Source organism: Panthera leo, chromosome D4 (genome assembly GCF_018350215.1).
Source record: "Panthera leo isolate Ple1 chromosome D4, P.leo_Ple1_pat1.1, whole genome shotgun sequence".
Lineage (NCBI taxonomy): Eukaryota > Metazoa > Chordata > Mammalia > Carnivora > Felidae > Panthera > Panthera leo.
The window spans coordinates 70,894,500-70,906,786 of record NC_056691.1 but is presented as its reverse complement, the minus strand read 5'-3'; the positions used below and the strand labels follow the sequence as shown (position 1 = coordinate 70,906,786).

Genomic DNA, 12,287 nt, shown 5'->3' with positions numbered 1-12,287 from the left:
GAAGAGAGAAGGCCTTATCCTGTTGGTGCAGTTTTTAGATAGAAAGTGATTTGATCACATTTCTATTTTAGAAAGCTCTTCAGGCACAGCATTCATGGTGGAATGAAGAGAAGAAATGGAGGCCAAGAGACCAGTAAAGAGCTGTGTAAAAACCCGGATGAGACATAATGAGTTCAGATCTAAGATAAGGCAATGCTGATGGAGGGAGGGGGGAAACGCAGAGGATTTTGGAAAGAGAAAAATCCAAAAAACACGGTTTCCATTTGGATATTGGAGAAGATGGAGAAGGAGGAACCAAAGTGATCTCCGAGGTCAGAGAACCAGTAACCTTGTGAAATACAGCATTTGAGACAATGACTTTCTTTTACATATAATTTTTATTTACTTTTAATTCTTTTTGCACGGGTAATACCTATTCAGTGTAGCAAAACTCGAAAATACTAGATCAACAAAAGTAAACCTGAAAGTCTCGTAATTCTACCATGAATATATACCATGTATACATAACCTTAAAAATCATATCCTTGAAGTTTCCTATATGTATTTATTAGCCCAAAAGGCTCATATAGAACATAGTGTTTGAAACCTGCATTTTTTACACTCAGCTACATAATTTGAATGATTTTCCATGTCAAGACTTGTATTTTTATGGCTACTATTCCATTGGATGGAATTGTCATAAGAATTTAACAAACCCCCCCACCCTCCCCATCTCTTGACGTTTGTGTTATTGCCACTGCTGAGTGTGTAAATGGTTAACAACAATTATACATATGTTTTTACTCATCTTTACTTGGGACATATTCTCAGAAATCAAGTGATTTATCAAAAGGAGGGTTCCACTTGAGGGTTTTGGCGTCTGCCCCCAGGTTGTCCTACAGAGAAGGAGAGAATGTTCACATGCTTACTGGCAAATGAGTATCAACATCCTTTAAAAATTTTGCCAAATTAAAATGTAGCCATCACTATGTATTTCTTTATTATGAGTGAGGTTAAACTGTTTATCCTGTGATTTTTGGTTATTTTCATTTCTCCTGTAGGAAATTTCTAGTTCTTGTTCTTTGTCAACTTTTCAATTGGAGTATTCTTTTCTTTTCATGCATTGGATAAAGCTCTTTATGTATTAAGTTTCTATTTCTTCTTAAAGTAGTAATTTATAGGTTTTGAAGTATTTAGTGTATCTTTGTACATCCAATGATTTTTGACCTGTAGGTCTGGCTTATTTTAGGTGTGTATCTTATCAACAGGGTTAAATTAGTCCATGAATATTATTTATGATAGCTGATGTGTTTGGGTTTTCTTCTGTCATGTTAGTTTATGCTATTCTGTTTTTCATTCTTTCTGTTATTCTTTTTTTTTATTTTCCTAGGGTTTTTCTATCTGTATTCTTTGGTGTTTTTTTTCCCTCTTCCACTGATTTGGAGGTTATACAGTCTTTTTCTGTTCATAGTTACTTGTTTTTTTCAGGTACAAATTTCTTTCGGCTTTATCATATCAATGTACCTAAAAAGAAATGAGAACCCCCCCCTTGTTCCTCTTTCCACTCATCTCCCAATTTCTCTCATATTTTACACCTTTCTTCTTTATATTATGCAGATTATTTTCTTCTTTAGATCATATGTCTTTCTTTTTTAAAAAAAGTTTATTTATTTATTTTGAGAGAAAGAGAAAGAGGAGGAGGAGGGGCAGAGAGAGAGGGAGAGAGAGAATCCCAAGCAGGCTCTGCACTGTCAGCTCAGAGCCCAGTGTGGGGCTTGATCCCATGAACCATGTTCTGAGACACTTTTCAAAGTGATTCAAAGTACAAAATGTACACTACGTGAATACACACACATTCCAGACTTTGTGCCTCTAAATACAGCCCATAAAGATATGGCTTCATGACTTAAAAAACTAAAGGTACTAAAATGAGATTCTGCTTCTTAGCTGGAAAACCACAGGATCTATAGATCAAGAGTCAAACACTTAACTGACTGAGCCACCTAGGCACCCCAGATCATCTATCTTTCTTTTTAAAAAGGGCCTTATTTGATATTTTTTTTTCATTTTTGCAATTTTAGCAAGATATTTAGTGATTTACTGTATGTTTTACTAGTTTCTTAATCTCAAGCTGTTTGCTAAATACCACTTTTCCCATGCTTGAGTTTTTAATTTGATTTCTTTTCAGTCACTGAAATGTGTCTTTATTTCCAGAAGCTATGCATATCCTGGAATGTCTTTCTCTTCCTCATATTTACCAATAGCTTGCCTAGATATAGAATTCGGGGCTGATAATATTTTTTCCACATAGCTATATATCTTATTTCCATTATTTCTCCTGCCATTTGTTTTTGCACAGGAGAAATGGAATATCAGTTTGATTTTGCATTTATAAATGCTTGCTTTTCTTTCCTAGATGCTTGCTATACTTTTCTTTTATCCTGGGTGTCAATCACTTTTTGTTAATTTCACCTGAAACTTGAGGGTTTTTTTTTTTTTTTTTTTTTGCACTAAATCTTCAAGTAAGGAATATATTCTCGTGTTAATATCACAACTAGTACTTTTCCTAGGTGTACTTAGTTCTGTTGTTATGGAATTTTATGGCTTCTTTTTACTGTCTCAAAGAAGTTTAATTTTGCTGTTACAGTTTGAATTTTCTTCTCCATCTCAGTGTTCGTCTTAATCATTTTCTCCTACAGCTGCTGACTTCTGTTTAAAGGAGACCATGTTCAGGGTGCCTGAATTGTTCAGTCGGTTGAGCATCTCACTCTTGATTTTGGCTTAGGTCAGGATCCCAGGGTCATGGGATCAAGCCCCACGTCAGGCTCTGTGCTGAGTGTGGAGCCTGCTTAGGATTCTTTGCTTGTCCCTTTGGCCCTCTCTCCTGCTTGCACTGTCTTTCTCTCTCTCTCTCTTAAATAAAATTTTAAAATAATAATAATAAAAAAAATAAAGGAGACCATGTTGTCTTGCATCTTCTTGAAGACTGGTGCAAATATTTACTGAACTTTTTCTAGAAAGAAATACTCAGTAATATGAATAATTCAGTAATAATTTGACATTTAATACTGTGATGCTTTGATTGCAATGTTCTCTTTCTGCTGAGCTATTTTTCATAAGTCACATATCATTATAACTATTTTTATAATGTTTCTCTCAGTCTTAAATACTGTCACAGATCTAGCCAGTCCTAGAATTTTCTACTAAATATCATGGAAAAATGTTACCTTCTGTTTTTAAATATAATCAAGAATTTCAGAAGCATGGTTATTTTTTTTCTAATAATTACATTATATTGTGAATCTTGTCTCTTTTATATTTTTAGCCTATTCTAGTGGTTAAAACAAGGACGATAGCATCCAAGAGACCTGGTTTTAAGACACAGCAAGTGTAGTGGTAAAGAATCTGGACTCTAGGGGCGCCTGGGTGGCGCAGTCGGTTAAGCATCCGACTTCAGCCAGGTCACGATCTCGCGGTCCGTGAGTTCGAGCACCGCGTCAGGCTCTGGGCTGATGGCTCGGAGCCTGGAGCCTGTTTCCGATTCTGTGTCTCCCTCTCTCTCTGCCCCTCCCCCGTTCATGCTCTGTCTCTCTCTGTCCCAAAAATAAATTAAAAACATTGAAAAAAAAATTAAAAAAAAAAAAAAAGAATCTGGACTCTGGATACAAACTATCCAGGTTCAAGTCTCAGCTTTGCCACTTACTGTGTAACTTTGGCAAGTTATTTAACCTCTTACTGCCTTGGTTTTCTCACCTATAAAAGGAAATTAATAATATTAGTTACTTCATAGGTCTTTAAGGAGATATTAAAAGACAATATTTATAAAATATGTAGAACAGTCCCTGGGACATAGTAAATACCATATAAATATTTACTTTAAAATTCTAGCTCTACCCTTCCTCTCAATTTTGTTGTAAACCATATATATATATTTTTTTTTTTTTAAATAAATAAGCCAGACCTTATCTTCTCAGAAACAGAGCTCAAACAAATGACAACAGGAAGGGTAAAGGAATGTGCTACCATTTAGAAATATGTGACTTGCTAATTAAGAACAAGATAAATGTAACTTTGATTTTTTTGTCATAAAAATGTAGTAAACCAATGTTAACTACTAAAGAAAAAATTCTAGCTGTATTACCTCCTCAGTAACTTCACTCAAGTCAGCAAATCTCTCTAAGCCTCCATTGTCTCATCTTTAAGGTGGACAAAATACTAATAAAATTAATGCAAATATTAATAACACTATTAATACTATTGACTAATACTTTGTAGACTAAATGAGATGATTTATATAAAATAGTATCACAAGTATATATTACTTGTTTCTACTATTTTTAAAATTATTTTTTAATGTGTGTTTATTTTTGAAAGACAGAGAGGGAGACAGAGCATGAGCGGGGGAGGGGCAGAGAGAAAGGGGGACACAGAATCCAAAGCAGGCTCCAGGCTCTGAGCTGTCAGCGCAGAGCCCAGTGCGGGGCTCGAACCCACGAAGTGTGAGATCATGACCTGAGCCGAAGATGGACACTTAGCCAGCTGAGCCACCCAGGCACCCCTGTTGCTACTATTGTTAAATAATTGCACATGTACTTGACAGTGCTACATCAAATTAGCTGAGCATTGCAAGTCCTTCTTTTGGAAATGTCCTTTTTTTTTCTTTTAATGTTTATTTATTTTTGGGAGAGACAGAGCATGAGCAGGGGAGAGGCAGAGAGAGAGGGAGACACGGGAAAAAAAGCAGGCTCCAGGCTCCAAGCTGTCAGCACAGAGCCTGATGCAGGCTCAAACCCACGAAGCCACGAACCCGCGAGATCGTGATCTGAGCCGAAGTCAGAAGCTTAACCACTGAGCCACCCAGCCGACACCTTTTGGCAATTTCCTTACTCAGTTTTGAGTTATTTTGTAGTAGATGTGTAACTCCAGAGAGTAAGTCACAGATTCAAAGTGACATTGTCAGTAAAGAGCACTGTGTCTGTAAAATTGAAGCAAGATCAATTAGATCCTGCTTTTGATCTGTGTGTGTGTGTGTGTGTGTGTGTGTGTGTGTGTGTGTGTGAGAGAGAGAGAGAGAGAGAGAGAGAGAGAGAGAGAGATTGATTTTCTGAGCCAGGGACAGCAGGGTCTTAATAATTCTTTTTTCTTCAAAGGGCCTATTTCCCATCAGTTGGATTATTTCCCTCTTTTACTTTCTTCTATCCTTAGACAAGTGCTTTGAACAGAAACAATGGGCTCCTTGGTTTTTGGCGTATTTGGCTCTTCTCCTCTGCTGGCAGAAGATCCCAGAGTATAGTAGGGGAGGTGGGGCTGCACAGGTGGGGGTAGGAGAATACAGAGTCAACAGTATTTATTAAGAATTTTTATATGTCCTGTATCACTGATTCCTTTTAGTCCCTTAACATGCATTGTTGTTTTGGTTTTTCCCACAAATAAGCCCAGGCATCTCATGCTGGGTTGTGTTGTAATCGTAACTAATTGTGGGACTGAATAGGCCACATCCTAACCTGTAAATAACAAACTACATTATTCTTAAAAAAAAAGAATCTCTGCTTCTGTCCTTGCTTGAATTATACTATTATTTGTATGGAAAGCTATTATTGGGATTTTTTTCTGCCTACTTAGTCTCAAAAATGTTAACTATCACTTACCATCAATTAATATAAAATGGACTTCCACAGCTTGCCCATCAGGGACATACAAACCAGAAGGTTCTCCAGGAGGAATCAGCACTTGCCTTCCGTGTCCTGATGAAAATCACACCTCTCCACCTGGAAGTACGTCCCTGGAAGACTGTGTCTGCAAGGAGGGATATCGGGCATCCGGCCAGACCTGTGAAGGTAAGCCTCCCACATTTGGCAAATGGGAAATACAAAAGCTGATCTCTTAAGAAAAATGATGCTGATATTTCCATCCATTTTATTTTAAATGATCTCTAATAATCCTTTCTCTAATCTTATTTGGGGGAAGTTCTTTTTTTTTCTTTTAATTATAACCATAGGCACCAAGGTGGCTATATTTTTTAAAAATATTTTTTAATGTTTGCTTTATTTTTTATTTTTGAGAGAGAGAGAGAGAGAGACAGGATGAGAGGAGGAGAGGCAGACACACACACACGCACGCACACACACACACACGCGCGCGCAGAATCCGAAGCAGGCTCCAGGCTCTGAGCTGTCAGCACAGAGCCTGACATGGGGCCCGAACTCATGAACCGTGAGATTATAACCCGAGCTGAAGTCAGACACTCTACTGACAGAGCCACCCAGGTACCCCCCTTTGCTTTTATTAAGTAGCATTTCTTATCAGTACATACACCCATATCTTGCTCCAGAGAAAGTAGATCTGAGACCCCAATAACTATGAAACCAGAAAGATTTAGTACTTGAAAAAGATCTAAATATGAATCTAAAAGCCACCAAAAAATATAACAAATGAGCTAGTTTGGGCTCTGGTGATATTTATATCCATTTAAGAGAATATGTTTATGAGTAAAGTGTCTTGATATTATTCATATCAAAAATTAAAACTGTGTGATTAGTCTGTAACATGTACAAGAGGCTGTGGCTCTTGGGATTTGTAGCAAACATACTTTGTTGAATTTATTCTTTGTTTCACGCCACCTTAATTAAGGAGGAAAATAGGGGCGCCTGGGAGGCTCAGTGGGTTAAGCGTCCAACTTCAGCTCAGGTCATGATCTCATAGTTCGTGAGTTCAAGCCCCACTTTGGGTTCTGTGTTGACAGCTCAGAGTCTGGAGCCTGCTTTGGATTCTGTGTCTCCCTCTCTCTCTCTCTCTCTACCCTCCGCCTCTAATGCTCTGTCCCTGTCTCTCTCTCAAAAATAAATAAATATTTAAAAAAGAAGGAAAATAGGTTATGACCTATGAAGATCAAGAACTAGAAAATTTCATATCCACATAGATGTCAAAATAAAACATTTTTAGGGCTTAAAATATATTTAGTCTGTTTAAAAAATTGGAAGTAAATACATACCTAATAGGAGTGAGATGTAAGGGTTCTTCTTTCAAATATGCACTTAGAAATTGAGATGCAGTAAATTGGAATGATGTGGGTAATTTAGCTGTGTGTGTAAAATGTCCTCTTAAACAAACACAGGAAAGGAGGCTGTTTCATAGGCAAAAGGCTAATTTTGCTTTTTTATTTTCTTTCTGTAAATGTTAGTTGTCCACTGCCCTGCCCTGAGGCCTCCCGAAAACGGTTACTTTGTCCAGAACACTTGCAACAACCACTTCAATGCAGCCTGTGGGGTCCGATGTAACCCTGGATTTGACCTCGTGGGAAGCAGCATCCTTCTGTGTCTACCCAATGGTTTGTGGTCCGGTTCAGAGAGCTCCTGCAGAGGTATGCAAACTGCCAGTTCACATTGTTTATTGATTGCCTTGCTTGATTTCCTTGACTTAACCTTTAATGGACCAGTGAAGTTCTTTGTTTCTTTTGATTTCATAGACCACAGACCACAGAAAGAGAAAAAAATTATAGGGACATTGGAAGTCAGAACTACTAAGTTCAATTGACCACATCATCGTAAACTATGCCCTCTATGTTTCTTTTATGAACGGACAGAGAGCAAAGAAAGGGCCTTCCTGGGAAGGAAATGGACAGGTTACCCCAAACCTCAGATTTCAAGTGGCCAAAATAGGGTGCCAAGGAGAGGGTTAGAATGAGGGCTTTGAGGACTCATGTGATTGGAGGACTCAGGGAGCCACATGAGGGTCCGGCAGTGGGAGCAGTGAGCCAACTTGTATGTCTCCAGCCTTTGCTTGGAATAGACAGTGTGCGGTAGAGAGTGGGGATTTGCCAAAGTGAGATCACAGAGTCTAGTCAGGCCAATAGAAATGGGGACTGTACCTCGAGTAGAAGCAGAGGCTCCCACATCACACAGAGAAAAGACGAATATTATGGTAGCTTAGTTCACCTCCACTCTCGCCATCTGTAGGATCTCCTTTCCTTCTTACAACTATTACACACAACTTCCTAAGGTTTCACAAGTAGGGTTGGAAAAGACGGCTATCTAAGAAAAGAGGGGAACAAGCCAAAGGCCTTGAGAATCCCTCCTTTTCAAGCTTCTGAATACAGTATTCACCCGCTACCTAGAGTTGCCAGATGATATACAGGGGACACCCAGCGAGACGAGAATTTTAGATACACAACAACTTTTAGTGTAAGTGAGTCCCATGCAAGATGTGGGATTGACTTATACTAAAAATGAGGTGTTGATTTTCCAAAACTCAAATTTAACCGGATCTCCTCATTTGTTTGTTTGCTTTGCTAAATCTGGCAACCTCACCCCCCACCACATCCCCCAAGGCATCCTTTGGCAATACACTTTGCTGAGGATTTGACTGCTCCAGGGACCCCACATCACACAGCCCACTGGAGTACGGTAAGGAGTTTTCTCTTGGCTCTTGCACTCATAAGGGAAGCCCACCTACTCAGGCTCTGAGGTCGTTTGTGAGCCACAGGAGACAACCACTGTGGTTATCATCTGCCAGTTTTTACCATCTGCAAGTATGAGTCTGCTTAACTCAGGTCCCAACCCGTCCTCTTCTGTGTACCTACAAAAAAAGAAGAGGCACGCCTGTGCTGAGGTGGCTCAGTTAAGCCTCCAACTTCGGCTCAGGTCATGATCTCGCGGTTCATGAGTTCGAGCCCCACGTCAGGCTCCGTGCTGACAGCTTGGAGCCTAGAGCCTGCTTCGGATTCTGTGTCTCCTTCTCTGTCTCTGCCCCTGCCCTGCTTGTGCTCTCTCCCTGTCTCTCAATAATAATAATAATAATAATAATAATAATAATAATAATAATAAACATTAAAAAAATAAGAAGAAATCAGCAAAATTGAACAAGAGAGTCCTGAAAGAAAAGGGAAACAAATGGAATCACTGAGATTCTAAGGCAATTACAGTGCTTAAAATAAGGCCAGGATTCCAAGAAATAGGATATCTCTGAAAACAAACGGATTTCTTAAGAGGAAATAAAAGTTTGCAGACACAATGAATAGATGTAGTTAAAAGCCAAATTAGTAAGTTACAAAATCAACTCAAGAAGCACTTGTGAAAGGGGCGCCTGGGTGGCTCAGTTGGTTAAGCCTCCGACTTCAGCTCGGGTCATGATCTCACAGTTTACGTGTTTGAGCCCCATGTCGGGCTCTGTGCTGACAGCTCAGAGCCTGGAGCCTGCTTCAGATCGTGTGTCTCCTTCTCTTTCTGCCACTCCCCTGCTTGTTCTCTCTCTCTCTCTCTCTTTCTCTCTCTCTCTCTCTCTCAAAAATAAATAAAACATTAAAAATTTAAAAAAAAGAAACTCTTCTGAAAGTAAAGCAGAGTTTCAAAGATTAAAAAAATATAAAATGATAACGTGACATGAGAATAGTCCTGGGAAATAGACTCTTTTCATATTTGGAACCTAGAGAGAGAGTGGAATGAAAAAGAACATAGCCCCAAGCGGAAATCTTGAAAATATATGCAACGAACATCTTTGATATTCAGTTTAAAATCACTTAATGAGTGCTAGAAAAAAATTATTGAAAACAGATCCATGTCTGGAAAGAATCGTAGTGAAATTTGTGAATGTGTTGGAAAAATAGAAAATTGTGCCTGTTTCACAGTTAGAAATAAATAATATTACCTACAAAGGAAAGAGAATCAGACTTGAGCCTCTTATTAGCCATTCTAAATATGAGAAGATAAGGGTATGTTGCCAGGAGTCTGAGAGAAAAGAATCAGACCCTAGATTTCTGAGCTCAGATCAGCTACTGTTTTATGTGGGAAGGCCAAGGAAAGACATTTTCAGTCATGCAGTCTCAAATGGTAAAAAAGCCACATCCCATGCCTGAAAAAGTTAATCGCAGAAAGCCTCTTAGATATATTCCTATAAAGTCAACAGTTATCAGCTCTGTGTAAAATCACTACCCCTTCTTCCAAATACGTCATGGCAGAGGGTGGAAAACATTACATTTTAACTTTTCCACTTACTGGTCTTCCAAAGAAGAGTGAGAAAAGCGGGTAGACGACGCCTTCAGGGTAAGGTCCAACCCCTGCCTCTTTACCCTCCACAGTCTACACCCTGAGCCTCAAATCCTACACTAAAGCCATAAGAAATGGCCATGTCCTCTCGGGAAGCCATCCTTTGACAAGTTGTTACCACAGCTTTGAGTGCCTGATGGCCCTGAATTTGCTCTTTGTCTCTCTATATAAACCCTCTGCTGTCATCAGACTTCTCAGCCTGGATGGGATGACCTCAACTTCTGTACGTGTGTCCACGCACCCGTTCTCCCCTCATTCTAGAGCCTGTGCTCTGTGTGTCAGGCTCAGTCAAGGAGGCACAGTGACCACGAGTGTCATGGGATGAGGGATTTATTTTAGGAATTGGACCTTATGCAATTTTGGAAGGAGCTGAAGGCAAACTGAAGATCTAGAAGAGAAGTTGGAGCATCAGAGGTGTTTCTACCAACTCAGTCTGTGAAACCAAGCCTGCCCTGCTGCTGGGGTGGGACTGAAAAGGAGAAATGCGTTGAGAGGTCTTAGAGAAGGTCTCCATGGTTCCACAGCCAAGAGCCTGGCAGCAAGCTTGGGGCTTCCTCAGGCCAACACAGTCAACAATTGGGACATGGAATAGAGGCAAGCAAAGACAAGCTGGGATCCGTGGGACATGTCTACATTTGTCCATCACCGTGTCTGGCTACAGTGGCCCAGGCTGCTTTCCAAAATCCAGGGCACGTTCTTCTTCTGACCAACCCTAGCCTGGCCTATAGTAAGGGGAGTCTGACAGCTTGTTTCCCCAGCTTAACCAACTCGATACAATACAAACCAACACACTTAACTTTTATTAATCAGCTTGTCTATCGCCTCTGCTAGACTGAGTTCTTTATGAGCACAGAATGTATCTTTTCTTCTCAACCCTTAGTTATACCTCTGGTGAATGATCAAGAACTTGATCAATAGATGTATTGGTAAGTCCATTGATAAATAGATATACTGATGGTCGGACTGCGTCACTTCCCATTATGCATTCACATTGTTAAAGAGCATTCTTGTTCTTATTTATGTGATTTCAGTTGATATTCCAATATAAACAAAACAATGTTAATCAAAGATTAAAAGATCCCTTTAGTTTCATTCCCAAAGGTACCACATAACTTACCAGTGTACAGAGCTGTCCCGAATGAAGATATTTTCTCCCTTCCTCCGGTGCATCATTTGTGACTTTAGTTACTTGACATATTGTTCTTTGAAAATATATACCATATTTCATTAATTATAAAACACTTTCCCCCATATTTTAACATCTCTAAAAACTCAGATGTACCTTAAAGTCAGTGGCATGAAATCCTTTCATAGATATTACTGTTTCTTTATTAGTGGCACATAAAATAATGGTGTGCCTCACAAATGGGGCCTCTGGCATTCAATGAAATATGACAGCTGCATTGGGATTCACTTCTGTTTCAGGACGGATAACTGGAGAAAGTTGTATTTTACATTTCCAGGTGAAATCTAACGGTACGAACAGATCATTTTAGTTATGTCATCTCTTTCTTGCAAATCCTCCTGAAATCGAGACAGAAATGAAAGAGCAGTTTAAAATGTAAAGCCTTTTACAAATTTCATTTTGCATCATTAATGTTTTATAGTGTTAAGTAATACTTAATAGGCTTGAGCCTTCTTCCTCCTCTGTACTCATCATAAAGCATTTATACTTTTTGTTCAATTTTCTCTGAATTATACATTTATTTCTAAACTAGGAAGGGTTTTTTTGTGGTTTCCTAATGATAACTAAGCCACAACATCATAGTAAATTAAACTTTGCGATAGCAGGTTTCCTCAGAAAATGGCTCACACAACAATAAGAAGCCTACACTTAATATCAGATTTATTTTATTTTCAGTATAGATGCTATCACAATTTGGGTTTGACAGGAATTATTTATATGGGTGGAAATCTAATTAGTCTTTAAAATGAAAACCAGAGCAGGTCTCACAGTGTCTACTTCTTAGTAGACTGTATTCTTGAAACGATTGCTATTTTCTAAAAACACCAAATGAGCATTTAAAGTTGCTTTGACATGAATGTGAATCAAGAAACATTTATTGCACAATTTGTCAGCTTGTTGAAATAAAAAAAAATTTTATTGAACCTAATAAATAAACATGTTCCTATTAAGAATGATATTAAATGGTCATTCCTGGTTGAAAAGGAGTATAAAATGTTTAAGGGCTAACTAGGAATCCTTGCATATGCTTTGTTTTCTCAGAGGAGCAATCAAAGTTTATTGAAAGCAACATTTGAGAAGCA

The 12,287-nt window shown here is 38.7% G+C and overlaps 1 protein-coding gene across 1 annotated transcript in view; it reads left to right on the top strand.

The window, feature by feature from the left end:
- Positions 1-12,287, top strand: part of SVEP1 (sushi, von Willebrand factor type A, EGF and pentraxin domain containing 1) — a 200,297-nt gene that overhangs the window by 53,804 nt on the left and 134,206 nt on the right. The window contains exons 4-5 of the mRNA XM_042912469.1: positions 5,658-5,816; positions 7,160-7,339. Of these exons, the coding sequence (XP_042768403.1) occupies positions 5,658-5,816; positions 7,160-7,339 (339 nt within the window). The remainder of the gene's footprint in view (positions 1-5,657; positions 5,817-7,159; positions 7,340-12,287) is intronic.